General features: G+C 43.8%; 1 protein-coding gene across 12 annotated transcripts in view; it reads right to left on the reverse strand.

Moving 5' to 3' along the window:
- KCNH7 (potassium voltage-gated channel subfamily H member 7) overlaps nucleotides 1-11,461 on the reverse strand; it is a 440,460-nt gene extending 428,999 nt beyond the window's left edge. For 7 of the 12 annotated variants that reach the window (XM_053261663.1, XM_053261646.1, XM_053261653.1 and 4 more), the window contains exons 1-2: nucleotides 10,786-11,460; nucleotides 7,559-7,789 (exon numbers count right to left, since the gene is read on the reverse strand). In XM_053261663.1, coding sequence (XP_053117638.1) covers nucleotides 7,559-7,789; nucleotides 10,786-10,861 — 307 coding nt within the window. In that variant the 5' untranslated portion in view covers nucleotides 10,862-11,460. Of the gene's footprint in view, nucleotides 1-7,558; nucleotides 7,790-10,785 lie in introns of all 12 variants that reach the window. The other 5 variants (XM_053261721.1, XM_053261635.1, XM_053261672.1 and 2 more) reach the window with 2 other exon arrangements.
- Between the last annotated feature and the right edge of the window lie 516 nt (nucleotides 11,462-11,977).

Here is an 11,977-nt window from a genome sequence, read left to right on the forward strand (position 1 = left end):
AAGCTCCGAAGGGCCTACAAAAAGGTTTTAGGCCCCCCCAAATATCAGATGATTCAAAAATGAGAAAAGAAAACTGTGAAATCAAACTTAATAATTTGTTCTAATTGAATTACTTTAACACCATAACAATATAGTTGGTTCTGTCCCATGGTTGATCTAAGACAGTTCTACATATGTTTCAACTTTGAAAAAGAGCACTCCCCTTCACAGTTTGTTCCCAAAATGGCATATGTTCTAAAAACCATCTTAACATCTGGAAAACCTGTTATCAAACTCTCCCCTCCCCACCCCACCCCACAATACATCTTCTTGTGAGGAAAGAATCCCGATAGACCCTGCAGATCCATTTATTCTGATGGGCCCTGCAGATGGGCCCTGTGAATATTAGACATATTATAGGATGTAGTAGGGTAGGGGTGTCAAATTCAATTTGGTGGGCTGAATTTGATCCTGATGAACCTTCTGAGGCTGCCCATAGCCCCATGCTGCCTTCTCACATCCACCTTGCACTGCCTTTTATCTTCCTCCCCGCTACTTTCTATTTTTCTTCCTTTCTTCCTCTCTTCCTTGCCTGCCACTTAAATTGGCTGAATGCACTACTTTTACACCAGAATATGCTCAGGGAAATTTTAAATAAATGTTTTGGTAGTTTTGTGAAGAAATTCTGAAGATCATACTTCCTGATGACCTACAGATACCAAATTTTGCATGCACAATCCTGCCACTAAAATTAGCTGAATGCCCTACTTTTTACACCAAAATATGCTCAGGAAAATTTTATTTGATTGATATTTTTAGAATACATTCTGAACATAGCCATTATACGTCCCCTGCTAACTTGGCAAAGAGGCACCTTTTAATGTGGTGATTCTCTTTATTTAGCAGCAGGGAGAGTAACTGGCTCTATCCACCCCCCAGCACAGTACCTCCAGTGATTGTTGCTGGTGTCTATCTCATGTTTCTTTTTAGATTGTGAGCCCTTTGGGGACAGGGAGCCATCTTATTTATTTATTTGTTATTTCTCTATGTAAACCGCCCTGAGCCATTTTTGGAAGGGCGGTATAGAAATTGAATTTATTGATGATGATGATGATGATGATGATGATGATAATAATAATAATAATGTGATTGCTCTCAACAGATTTTTAACACCCAGTACTCAGATCAATAATTCCAAAACAACATAATGCCCCAAGAAAAGCAGAACCCCTCTTCCCCTCCTTACTCTCCACTCACCCTTCTTTCCTCCTCCTCCTCCTCCTCCTCCTCCTCCTCCTCCTCCTCCTCCTCCTCCTGTTTCTCTCTCACTGTCTTCCTTCCTCCCTCCCCTTCTCCTCTCTCCCTTGCCCAGAGAAAAAGTGCCCCATGCCACCTTTTGACTTTGTCTTCCTCCTCACTCTTCATCTCCCATTTTCCTCTCCTTGGCTAGCACTTTGCATGTTGAAAAGCATGTTGAAAAGCCCACCACAAGAGGAGAGGAGAGTGGCAGCAGTGGAGAAAGGAAGCAACTCATGGCTTCCATTGAGGTGCACTGGGTGGGTGAAAAAGAGAGAGAAATATCACTAGTGATAGTGGCGGGTTAAAACGAAACTGCAAATAAGGAGACATGCCACCTCTTTGGTATGTGGCAAGGGGAAGAGAGACAGCAGCATCTTGTCCCAGGGCTGCTTCACACGGGCCAGTCAGTTGAGCTCTGCGGCTTGATCTGGCCCATGGGCCAGTAGTTGGACACTGCAGTATTAGGGGATATTTACATTGTGAACAATGCAAACATTAACTATAGATCTATCTTAGGGGCCTACAATTATGAGAGTGCCTAGGGTCTACAAAGAATTTAATCTGGCCCTGTGCGGAGTGGAATTTTTCACCAATCTGCCTTTTCTCTGCAGCCCTCCTTGCCTCTAAAAAAATATGTCCCTGAGGGTCTGTGCTGGTCTGTGACTGTAATAAAGGTTGTTGTTTTTGTGGGTTGGAGGAACTTCATTGATGTATTTTTGGAAGGCACCGGTGACTGCAAAGGGAAGGGGGAATTAGCAAAAATAACTCCCTCCCCATCACATGCATGACACATTATTCACATAGGACATAGGGGCATAAGCTGCCATATACGGAGTCAGACCATTGGTCTATCTAGCTCAGTATTTTCTTCACAGACTGGCAGTGGCTTCTTCATGGTTTCAGGCAGGAATCTCTCTCAGCCCTATCTTGGAGAAGCCAGGGAGAGAACTTGGAACCTTCTGCTCTTCCCATATTCCACACATGCAACACTAGTTTGAACATCTGCCACTCTTCAACCAGAGCCACCCAGAGATGTACGTTTTGGGCAGGATATAAATGTGCCAAATAAATAAATAAATAAACCAGTGCAATGCTAGTCTGGTTGTCAAATGGAAAAGAGATTGATAATTCAAGATGTGAGGCTGGCCCATCTGTCAGGTAAACTGAAAAGCCCTGTTCACTGTTTCTCAGGGCTGTTCTTTTAAATACTTTCAGCTACATGCATTCAAACTTTACATTCATACGGAACAGGTTACTCTAGTTTATATGAGTAGCCTAAAGAAGATTTTGAACCACTGCAAATTTAGAATGATCAAATATTAGGATAAATAAATGCTCTGTTTTAGTGCAGTATACAGTGGATAATCAGATCATTCCGGTAACTAACATTACAGTGGACCTGTAGAAGCTGCTTTAAATCATCTTAGGTGGTGATGGACTTTGATTCCATGATAAGCCATTTACATGGTGTGCTTTGCCATTTTGTAATTTTCACAACACCTGTAGAAACCTTTCTTTTAGACATTTGGGAAGCAGGTCACCCCAAGCCTGTGGCCAATTGCTCCACAACAATAGTTTACCAGTGGTGACAACAGCTGGCACATTGAAGTCATTCAAAGAAGCAGCCACACTGCAGTGAGGATATGAAGACTGGCCCTGAGACATCGCAGATAATAAGAGCTTTTACTGGATTGAATTTGTATATAATATATCATGAATGAGTAGATACACACACATTTGTAGTCCATTCATTTCTTTTAAACGGAATATATGACTACACCATAGAATAGCAAATACACCACAGTACATTGGCTGACATCGGAATGCTGAGTGCATGAGCCAAAACAAAGAAAACAAACTTCATGTATCTGCAGTACTAGTTTCCCCACTTCTGAAATGCAATGGTTTGTGTAGAGGGGCATGATTTTTTGCTGATCACCCCTTTCCACAAAAGCACTCGATGCAAGCAGTGTTCCCTCTAACAGGGATTCCCAGATGTTGTTGACTACAATTCCCATAATCCCCAAGCAAAAGCTATTGCAACTGGGGATTCTGGGAGCTGTAGGCAACAACATATGGGAATTAGAGGGAACACTGCATGCAACCCAAAATTAGGCCCCCGAGGGCTTGCGTGACCCTCAAGGACCGGCTACTGGGTTTCATGGGAGCACTTCTAGGGAAAGGGAGGGTCAGCAAAAATCACTCCTTCCATGCACAAGCCCCCATAGTTCAGAAGTGGGAACACTAATGCTGCACACATGGTATTTTCTTTGTTTCACATGCACAACATTAGGTAGGATTGGAAACTGCTTTTGAAAAGCGGTATATAAATAGTAGGCCTGTGTGTGTTCAGAAAATTCAGATTCAGATTCGGATCTGATCTATCTGACTTTGAAAATGTTGGATTTGGATTCTATGGGCTCTGATAATGTTGGATATCAGATTCAGAATTTGAATCTGAATTCCAATTTAAATTCAGATTTCCCCCCATAGTGGTCAATGGGGAAATATAACAAAAAATCTGGGGATGGTCCTAGGGATTAGATATTGGGCACATGTGGGGCTGGATGGCAGGAGACAATGTATACAATTTGAAGTAGATTGGGTGAACTAGTGATTTTTTGCAAATTTGTAAATTTTAAAAAAAATAAAATCTAAGAATTGCCCAAACTGGCTTGTTTCAAGGCAGAGAACTTCAAAAACTTTGGAAATTGAATCTCCCCTCTTGGACCCTCATTCCATCCTATTTGGAGTATTCTGAAATGTGTCTTCATAAAAAATGGTAACAGTACTCCTTATTATGCCAACTTTTATATTTCTGAAATGGCTCAGCATAGAGTCTGAAACTGGGCATAGAGATAGTCCTTGATGGCAGGACTCTGGGGTTCTTTCCTGGAGGAAATCAGTCAAACCATTAAAAGATTATTTGAACTCATTTGGAAAACTGCCAAAGAAAAAGATGCCCCAAACCGGGCTGTGCATGGAGCACCACACTGCTTTTCCATGCAACTTTCAACATTTTAGGGAAGCCTGGCCAGCCATGGAGTGCTGGAACTATGCAAAGCACCCTGTGTTGGAGGGCACTCAGAGTTGGCTAGCAGATCCCAGAGAGCGTTGGTGGTGACATGTAGTGGTGTTGGTGGTTGGTTGGAGCTCGCTTCAGGCAGGCAGGCAGGAGATCTCTTGCGCAAGGATAATAAAGGGATCTGTATCCCTCCCTCACAGCACAGTGATTGGAGGAGAAGCATGAGGCTGTTTGGTGAAATGCTCCTTGTTTGGCCACTGCCCTCTGCCACTCAAAAGTCATCTCCCTCTGAAACCTCTCCCATCAGACCTCTCTCTTTAGATTTGAAGAAACACAAGCTAAAAGCATTTAATGTTCAAACTTTTGCATTTTGCTCAAGCTCCCCCACTAAAAAAAACATGAAAATACACTAAAGAACATGATTTTGGCCACTTTATTGAACCCTTGGTGACAATCCCACCAAAACACATTGTGGGTGCCATTTTGCAAATTCTGACATATTTCCTAAATTAATTTTGATATTTTGGAATTCATTCTAATTTTACCAATCCAATTTTCAGGGAGCCAATTTGGGGAGAGAAAGGTTAGGATTTTACAAATTTTTACCAATTCTGCACAATTTATGATAAAATCTATATTTTAGAATCTGAATTTGCACAGGCCTAATGAAGAGGGGGAGGAAGATGTCAGCCATTGAAATCAGCATTTTGTACTATTTATTTTCCATAGGATTTGGTATTTGCCTTGCTGTTATCATAGCCAACTTACTCTTCCATAGAACTAGCTAAGAATCTATAGCAGTATAAAAGACCAAATTCTCAAGCTAACATGTAGTTCTTTTGAGAACCATTGATGCATTGGACTTAAAGCCCCGGATTTAAATAGTCATTCATTCAGTGATACAGCTCACTCTGGAATCTTAGCCCAGTCGCTATGGCCTTATCTGCACTATGAACCTTATTGGTTTTACATCCATTTAACCATCATAGGTCCACCCCCAAGGTATTCTGGGAGTTGTCCTGCATTGAGAATGCTAAGAATTCTGTTAGATCCCTAGCCCCTTTCACAGAGGGAACTATTTTTAAACTGGTTTAAGTACTTTCTGTGGATCAACTTAACTGAATTCACAGGGTTGAGAATACAAACTGGACAACCTCCAAATATGCTTCCTTGAGCTTCATAGAAAAAAATGAAAATATAAAGGTGATAAGTAAGTTCATTCATTCATAACCAATAAAATCACAACCACTTTTTTTTAATCAACTGAAATAGTTTCTCTTGGACACTTTCCTTTATCAGAAAGGAATCTGATAAAGAGATATATTAAAGGAAGGAATCACATTCTTCTCTTACTAGCAATAGGAATCACTCTACCAGCTAACTCCACAAAAGTCAGCTTGGCAATGCCATCAGAGAGACAAACTTGTCACTACTACTTTAAAGCATGATTCCCCTCTATTGTCTCAGTGCTCAAATGAATGTAAACAGCATGCTGGCACATATCCAAAGCTAATTACGGCTCCAGATTTGAATATATGAGATTGCTTTGCATTCTCCCTTTGAATACATATACACAGTGCAAACAAAAATAGAGTACAGCATTACTTATGTATTATTATGTATTATGCATTATTCTGACTTCTTTAATGTCTGATTTATAATGCTGAATGGTCAGAAAAGAAAACTAATTTCAACATTCAGAAGGAATTAACACTGTAATTCCCTAATCAGGATGGATCATGACATAGGAACACACATCTTTATTTTCCTTTAGGTTTTGCCATCAAATGCATAGCAAGGTTGTGTTCTTAGTAGTTCATTCTATGAGTAATCATGCAAATTATATTACAGTCAGTCTTTAGTCTTTCTTTTGGGAGGGGGGGGACACAAATCTCTAAACCATCTTCTATGTGAAACAGGTAGATTCTTTTTTTAAAATCCCTCTTCCAATAAATTACTTAGTATATGAAATGGATGTTTGTTGAAAGTTTACTGTTTGATGACAAGATTCTATGACTATTTATATTGCCTACTGAGCAACTATATCATTCAGATGTCCCATTTAATTTAACCATATGCCTCTGCTTTTTTCATGATGTGAAATAATCCATACAGACAACACTCTCAGCATTAAAATCTTTTTTCCTTAATTTGTTGGAACCATTACACATCTGTGCAAACAACAAGCAGCACAACTAAGGGGAACCTCTTTCTTTTGCTCCTCTTTAAACAGTGTCTTCATGTGCCTCCGTGTATGTCTGTCACAGCACAGTCTACTGTGGCAAAAAGTGGCAGTAATTTAATTCTAATTCTGTATTTTCGTTCTAATTCTGCAGTTGTGCACATTTCTAATGCCACTCAGGATGGCAAGGAAATGCCTACTGAGTAACACATTGGTAGATCTGAAACTGAGAAATCTGAATTACAATTGATTTCAATTGGCTTAACTCTATATTGGATTATGGCCATTGCTTGACTTTAGGAAATCACTCTATCTTTCTCAACCATAGTTTCCCATATGTAAAATGGGGACAAGACAGACATACTTCATGAATGAATCAGATAACAATTAATTAAACATTCTAAACTAATTTGTATATTACAAATATGAATTCTAAATTACATTTCACACCAAATAATGATAATGATAATATAAAGAGATGTTGGATTTCGGCAAAAGAAAAGGATATGCATTTGAAATGCACATATTCAGCATTCCTTCTTACATACAGTGCCTGCCTTATCATTTTTGCACCTGAAAGAAAACACCAAAATGACTCACAGACTTCATCTCCCAGGAATAGAGTTCATTTCAAAGAATGGCATGCAGAATGCCATTGGCACAAATGGGCAAAAATGGCACACAGAATGACAAAATGGTGCCCCCCTTTGGAATCTGCTTCCTGAAGCAACTACTTCACATCACTTTAAGGAAATGCGGGCCCTGCGTAACACACCAGTCCTAGGCAGATTTAATTAGAAGGAAGTTGCACTGATTTGAGTGGATCCTTACTTCAGAATAAATGTGTTTAGGATAACAACCCTGTTCAGATTACCACAATTCAGGAAAGAAGCAGCACAATTCTACTATGCTATATCAAATAATACCGAGTGAGCACAAACAAGCAAAAATCCTAAATAAAATAATGCTACGTGAGCATCTGACCCATCACATAAAATAAGCTAAGTTTTCAAATCTCTTTCAAAACAAGTTAATTACTCATGTTTTTTTAAAAGAAACTGAAATTACATTACCATCTTTATGATAATAAGTGACTTCCACTTTCCTCTCCTCTGACCCAAGCAACGCCTGCGCAATTTGGGCAATGTGATGCCTTTTGGTCTCTGGTCCATGAAGGAAGTCACAGGTACATGGTTTTTGCATGACGTCTGGCCTGGAGAATCCAGTCATCTCACAGAACCCATCATTGCAGTAGATGATAGCGCAGTTTTGCACTCTAGCATTAGCAATGATAAATTTTTTATCTGCAATAAAAAAGTAATGCATTTTTCAGTAATCTTGCAACATTTCATGAAGTCTCAGCTGCCTGAACAGCAGCTCTTTCTGCATCTGATTTCTATGGTGTAGTGGCCTCCAAGATATTTAATACTACTCAGGTCTATCTACTCAGGTCTTTAAAAACTTCAGTATAAAGTATATGGATTAAACTCAAAGTTCATTGACTTTGGCAAAAACATAAAGTAAGAGCCAAGAATAGTTGTATGGCAAAGATTATTGCGGGCCATAAATATAGTTGTAGGGCTTGTTGTTATTGTTGGAAATGTACAACAGGAAGGTAAAATGGCCAATACTGAACTTGGATGGATGGGTAAGGTAAAGTGTGCCGTCAAGTCGATTTTGACTCCTGGCACCCACAGAGCCCTGTGGTTGTCTTTGGTAGACTACAGGAGGGGTTTACCATTGCCTCCTCCCGTGAAGTATGAGATGATGCCTTTCAGCATCTTCCTATACAGCTGCTGCCCAATATAGGTGTTTCCCACAGTCTGGGAAACAAACCAGTGGGGATTTGAACCAGCAACCTTCTGCTTGTTAGTCAAGCATTTCCCAGCTGAGCCATTGGGTGGGTGGATGGATGGATGGGGAGTGTGTGTATGTAATTCTCAGGCTTTAATTATAGCTCAGGCTGTTTGCAAATCTCATTTAATAGGTCTCACAAGTTCACAACAGAGGGTCTTAAGTCAATGGTCTTATTGACTATTTTTCAAGCAGTGGCCACTTTCGCAAACAACCTTCAGTGTGAGAGAGCCCTTTCTCACTGTGATGGCCTCTGCACAGTACTGCGCTTTCCCCAGTGCTGGGAGGGCCCTTTAAGAGAGATGGCGGCCTCTCTTAAGAGCTCTAGGAGGAAAGAACTGAGGAGGGCTACACTTCCCGGGACTCTGTGCACAGCTTTCAAGTTGGTGCAGGGGCTGAAGAGGGCTCCATTCCCCTTTTAGGAGCCCACCAGCACTGGGCTGATGGAAACGGTTGCCAGTGGGAACGGTGGACTCTGCATGGTGCCAGGAGGACTGTGCAGAGTCTTCAGCCTTGGTCAAAACTCCACACAGGCCCAAGAAAGAATGCGTCAGGAAGCTGCACTTAGGGGTGATGGGAGCTGCCCCTGTCCCCTGGGCCTTACAGTGAAGAATGCAGGTCTAACAGGCCTACGTTCCGTGAAGCAACTTTGGCTCAAATTAATCGCAGGGCAGGTAGGGTGGGAAAAGAACTGGGAAGTTCAGATCATAGTTTAACTTGGCTTTGCAAATAATTCCATACAATGTCATGTGTGAAGGTAGACGGCTTTCGTTCCTTCCTGCCTGGGCCACCATTGGCATCCCAGGTCTCCTCCCCTACTCAGTGATGGCATCATGATTTTAAAGACTCCTCCTTATCCACTTTGACTTCTAAAATAAAGGATGCCACCATGATGATGGTGACATGTTTATTTCATAAGAAGCAAACTAGAGAATTTAATTGTAAAACACGGTAAGTGCACCCCAATCTTAGACAGTTGGCCATGTTAAAAATTCCCTTGATTTAACCAATTTTCAGTTGTTTCAGGACCAGAGGATCTGACAGCCTTAATCACACACATGTGCAGAAACCACATCGTATGAGATGGTGAATGACTTTAAATGATAGCCTCAGTCAGAGATTTCTCTCTTGCAACATGTGCCTGAAGGTTCTCACTAGAGAAGTTGCTTTGCCTGTTCATTTTTGCTGCCCTTGTTGTTTTAAATGGCAGGTGTAGCTTTGAAGCCACATTGCCTTAGCATTATGGACCAAGGTATGACTCAGATCCTCCCTCCCTGGCTGCATCAGTGTTGTCACATGAGTGATGTGTGCATGATAGAGCCCCATAAGCTACACAACAATCTCATATTTACATATGAAAAGCACAATGGGAAATCTGCAAGGCTATTGAAATCTTGCATGATTTCCTCTGGGTTTCCCTTCACCCCTTGCACAGTATGTCAAATGTCCATAATAAACAACTACTCCCAGAGAGAGGCGCCTGAAGCTCTCTTCGCTGCAACCATAGCTCATGTCACTCAGTGGCCTCATTATGCACAGCACACCCTCACAGAGATTAAAGTCACTACTGACTTTAATAGGCTATTTACATCCCAAAGGGCTGCAGGATCTGACCTTTGTATGTCTTATGTGAGCTTCAAGTCTCTTATATTGATAGAAATGTTATCTATCCTTAGAGAGAGAAAATCTGCAGTTAGCATGCTGTTTATTATAGGCTTTTTAAAAAGTGTTTTATATATTGGGAATTTACTAGATATTGTGTGTGTGTGTGTGTGTGTGTGTGTGTGTGTGTGTGCCCAACATACTGTTTCAGTTTACAGTTTTTGCAGGCCAGGTCAGGTGTTATCTTATAATCGATACCTGTAACCATCCCAAGATCAAGCAAGGTAATGCTCCGGGAGCACTTTACATTCTCGGTTAGGTAATCAACTCCCAAATTAGGAAGGATCTTATAGATCAGCCAAGTCACTGGCAAGAAGATCCCCTTTGGGGATTTGACTACTGGACACTCCCCATACACTCCTGAAGTCTTTGTCAAGAAGGTCAAAGGTTTAAGGCCAAGGTAAGAAAGGGGTGGGCAGTTTCTTCTCTCTGTGCACCTCCCAGGACGAGATTAAAATCCACCTTAACCCCCTGATGGAGAAAATGCTCTCAGGCATGATGCCATCTGAAGCCATCTGAGCAAGGTAGGGAAGAGCTGAGCTGCCAGGCAAGAGTGACGGCACCCGCTCCTGGGAAGAAGGAGGGGACCTGTCTTGTGCACCTCTGCAAGAGAGGCGAGGGGCAGCAGCAACCAGCCTCCCAAGTCCGGCCTTTTGCTGAACTTGCACCCGCTCCGAGTGGCAGGGCTGCCCGCCTCTCCTGCCCCGACAACCTGCAAGAAGCAGGGCTGGAGAGCGCGCCTGCCCTCGGCAGCGACCTCGCCAAGGGGAAGAGAACAACTTACTTTGCCCTTCGAATTTCCGGATGATGGTCCCCAAGAAGGTGTTTTGCGGTGCCACATGACCTCTGCGAACAGGCATGTTGCTCGCTCCTCTTTCCCTCCACCGACGGCTCTCGCCGGCTCGGTCGCCCGCTCGCTTCCCCTGTCGCTCTCTCTTCCTACCCTTTGCGGGAGACCATCGCGCCTCTGGCCGCCGCCGCCGCCGCCGGGCACCAGGCTCTTCCTCGCTCAGCGCCGCTCCCGGGCAGCCGCTCGCCTTCCTGGGATCCGCTCCATGCCCGGGTCTCCTCTGGGCGCAACGGGCACGCTGGTCGCCGGGATGGAGCGGCTGGGGGTGGAGGGGGACTGGCCCCAAGGTGGCTCGGGCTACGGCTCGCTCTGCCGCCGCGACGCCCTACACCTCGCCCCTGCCCGCCAGGCACATGATGGCCGGGAGCCGAGGCGCTTGTGGAGGGATGGGAGACTCCGGCTCGTCTTCTTCTTCTTCTTCTTCTTCTCCTCCGTGCGGCGAGAGGGAGGGAGTGACGTCCCCCTCCCCGCGCCCCTCCCGAGCCTCCTCGGGCTTCAGCAGCTCCGATTACTCAAGCGTGGTTTAGCAGGAGGCAGCCAATAAATCTCTCCCGAAGCCCGCGACACACAGCTCCGGCCGGAATCGGCTACACCCTGCCACACGCAGCCACATCCCCCAACGCAGCCGTGGCGGCGGCGGCGGCGGCAGCAGCGAAGACAAGCAGAGGCACGAGCAAAACCAGCCCGAGGGAGAAAGCGGGGAGCGCGGCGGTGCCACTAAAACACACACCACACACACAGAAGCAGCAGCAGCGGGGGAGCCTCGCATTTCCCCCGAGGTTCAGCTTAGCCAAGACCGCCCGGCCCTCTATGGCTTAGCTCCTGAGACAGGTTCATCCCATTAGCTACGGTGTAGACAGAGTGGATAGAAAGGTCTGGGTTTCCCCCGCTTTTCTCTCCCTCTGCCATGATATACTAGAACTCGGAGTCACTCGAGGAAAGCGATTAGCAGGAGAGTCAGAGCAGACCCAGGAAGGAAGGACTTTTACACCAGGCGCAAAATTCGCCTGTGGAATTCTCTGCCTCGGGTTGTGGTGATGGCCTTAGAAAGGGAGGGCTTTAGAAAGGGATGAGATGCATTCCTAGAGGAGGATAGGGCTTGGCTACGGCCAGCATGGCAAAATGG

This window comes from Hemicordylus capensis, chromosome 1 (assembly GCF_027244095.1).
Source record: "Hemicordylus capensis ecotype Gifberg chromosome 1, rHemCap1.1.pri, whole genome shotgun sequence".
Lineage (NCBI taxonomy): Eukaryota > Metazoa > Chordata > Lepidosauria > Squamata > Cordylidae > Hemicordylus > Hemicordylus capensis.